The following is a 2,448-nucleotide window of genomic DNA, read 5'->3' as shown; positions in this document are numbered from 1 at the left end:
CTGACAGCTGACCTCCAGCTCCCTGCAGACATTTAAAGCAGACTTACCCGGCTCACTCAGATCTCTACTTGCATCTGGAGGTTAAAGATGTTTTTTCTTTCTCCAGACTTTTACTCTGAAACAAACCAAAATGCTGCCGACGGATTTCTCTGTGCCGCGAATAACAAACCGACAGAAGCTGCTGTCAGCTGCTCAGAGAAAGTTAGGAGGAAGAACGACCACCTCACCTCCTGCACAGAAACCTGCAGACAGTGAAAATAAGAACAACATAAAGAGAAGTGCTGCACCTTCATTTGGATATAAAGTTTAAAAAGCTACAGGTGACGTGTCTGCGCTGGCCTAAAGGTCATCAAAGGTCATTCAGGATCATCTCCATGACGACCTGGAGTCTCTGTCCTCATCATCAACTGGCTGTTTACTGGACCGACTGTTACAACAAACTGACCTCAGCGGCTCTCCAACAGAACCAGAACCGGGTCTGAACTCCTCTCTGCTACCAAACCCCTTTGTGACATCACTTCCTGTAAATCAGCCAGAATGCCGTGGAAAAGTTTTCAATCCCCTTCAGATTTTGTTTTCTCCACCAAAATGCTTCAGATTGTTGAGATCAGAGCTAAACTGAGCGGTTGGTACAGACAGTGATCAGGTCGGAACCAGAACTCCGGAGTTTTCCTGATGGGTCAGGAAAAACCTGGAGGCGTGAATACTTTCCAACTGGTGCTTTTCCAACACCAGCAGCAATAGGAGCAGAGCTGGGGGTCAAAGGTCACGGCGAGGTGGACAGGTGCCAGGAGTGGACAAACAGAGAGGACACTCCTGGAGGGGCAGCGCCCCCTGCTGGGCTCCTTCTGCTCTGCATTCAAGTAAATTATGCTGCTTGAAAAAATGTGAATATTAAAACCAAACCAGCAGATTGAGCTGAAAACCCTGGGATTAATAATCTGAGATTAATAATTTGCTGCTGCCACAAAATAAGAACAATAACATTAATAATAATGCTAAATAAATCAGGATGAATTATGAAGAACCTCAATAATCTGCTGTCAGTAACCAGAGCACTTCAAAATAAAAGCCCAGTCACATCGATGGGGGGTGAAGTTTCCTCCTGGCTTGGATCCTCAGGATCCTCAGGATCCAAGCCAGGAACGTCAGACCCTCCAGGAATTGGGCTCTGGCTCAGGGTGGCATGACGCCGGGGTCGCTGCTATTTCTGACTTCAGATCAGCATTTCTGGCATGTGGGGTGGGGAAGTCCTCTCCCTCCTCTTCCTCATGATGAAGGTGCTCCTCAACCCGCTCCTCCTGCTGCAGTCCAGTCCAGGTTTTCAGGCCTGTCCAGGTGTTTCTCACCTGGGATAATAATAATCCATGTGTTATTGCCACTTTCTGCCTCATATCCGGGGTAAGAAGTGGGTGACTGTCATGGCGGTGGTGGCCCTGTTGCCCCTCTTCACACGGCCATGTTTGCTCAGCGCTATGAAGCAGCCGCGGTGCGCCGCAGACTCGTAGGCGTTGTAGTTGTTGGCCAGAAGACTCTCCCTGAACTTGCACTCATCATGGAAGACGGTCTGCAGGGACAGGAAGGACGAAGCAGAGGTCAGAGTTCACAGCCGCCGTGTCAGTTATTGATATTATCACTGATCCTCGTTATCAGCCAGGCAGGACGCTCAATTAATTATTCAAATTAGGTTAAAAACGTTTTAACTAAGAAAACCCAGCAGGCAGAAACAGCTTTCCTCATTTACTGATAATTATTGATTTTTACTGATAATTATTGATTTTTACTGATAATTATTGGTATTTATTGTGGCCTGTCCAGGTGACTGGAGAGGCAGCGGCACCTCCTGACCCACCAGGGACCAGGGTGGATGGATGTTGGTATTTACTTATATTTGCTGATATTTATTGATATTGATTTTAATAACTGGATGTTGATTATTAGATTTTTTCAGAATGTGAATCCGGTGAAGCTGAAACTGAGCAGTTCTGGTAAATCAAGTTTACACATTAAAAGGTTTATTTTATATACTTTTGGCTTCATTATTTCTCTGTGTTGTTCTTTCAGTCTTTATGCTCCAGTTAACAATTAATCAATCAATAAATGAGTTGATTATTCCAATAATTGATTCATTTTGATTAATGTCTTCAGCTGTAATAACAGTGAAACGTCGCCATCTTCCTCCCAACAACAGGAACGTTTTCTTTCTCCTTCACTTTCCTTTCTCATCTCCATTAAACATCAAATGAAACTTGAACTTTCAGTTTCACCTCCAAACCAGCTGGTTTTAATGACCTTAACAATAAATAAACATGTTTTCATTTCCTGATGTGTCACAGAGCAGAAACCTCTGCAGCGCTGAGCGAGCATGTGGCCTAGTCCAATCACTTATCAGGTGCTCAGGCTGATCACGAGCCGACACTTCATCACTCAGTCAGAGAAGCAGCCGCA

The 2,448-nt window shown here is 45.1% G+C and overlaps 1 protein-coding gene across 1 annotated transcript in view; it reads right to left on the bottom strand.

Moving 5' to 3' along the window:
* Positions 1 to 1,249: 1,249 nt before the first annotated feature.
* Positions 1,250 to 2,448, bottom strand: part of LOC103466813 (fibroblast growth factor 6-like) — a 4,749-nt gene continuing 3,550 nt past the window's right edge. The window contains exon 3 of the mRNA XM_008412675.2: positions 1,250 to 1,567. Within this exon, the coding sequence (XP_008410897.1) occupies positions 1,391 to 1,567 (177 nt within the window). The 3' untranslated portion in view covers positions 1,250 to 1,390. The remainder of the gene's footprint in view (positions 1,568 to 2,448) is intronic.

The sequence above is a fragment of the Poecilia reticulata genome, linkage group LG6, assembly GCF_000633615.1.
Source record: "Poecilia reticulata strain Guanapo linkage group LG6, Guppy_female_1.0+MT, whole genome shotgun sequence".
Lineage (NCBI taxonomy): Eukaryota > Metazoa > Chordata > Actinopteri > Cyprinodontiformes > Poeciliidae > Poecilia > Poecilia reticulata.
The sequence above is the reverse complement of the archived record's forward strand: the minus strand, read 5'-3'. Positions and strand labels throughout refer to the sequence as shown.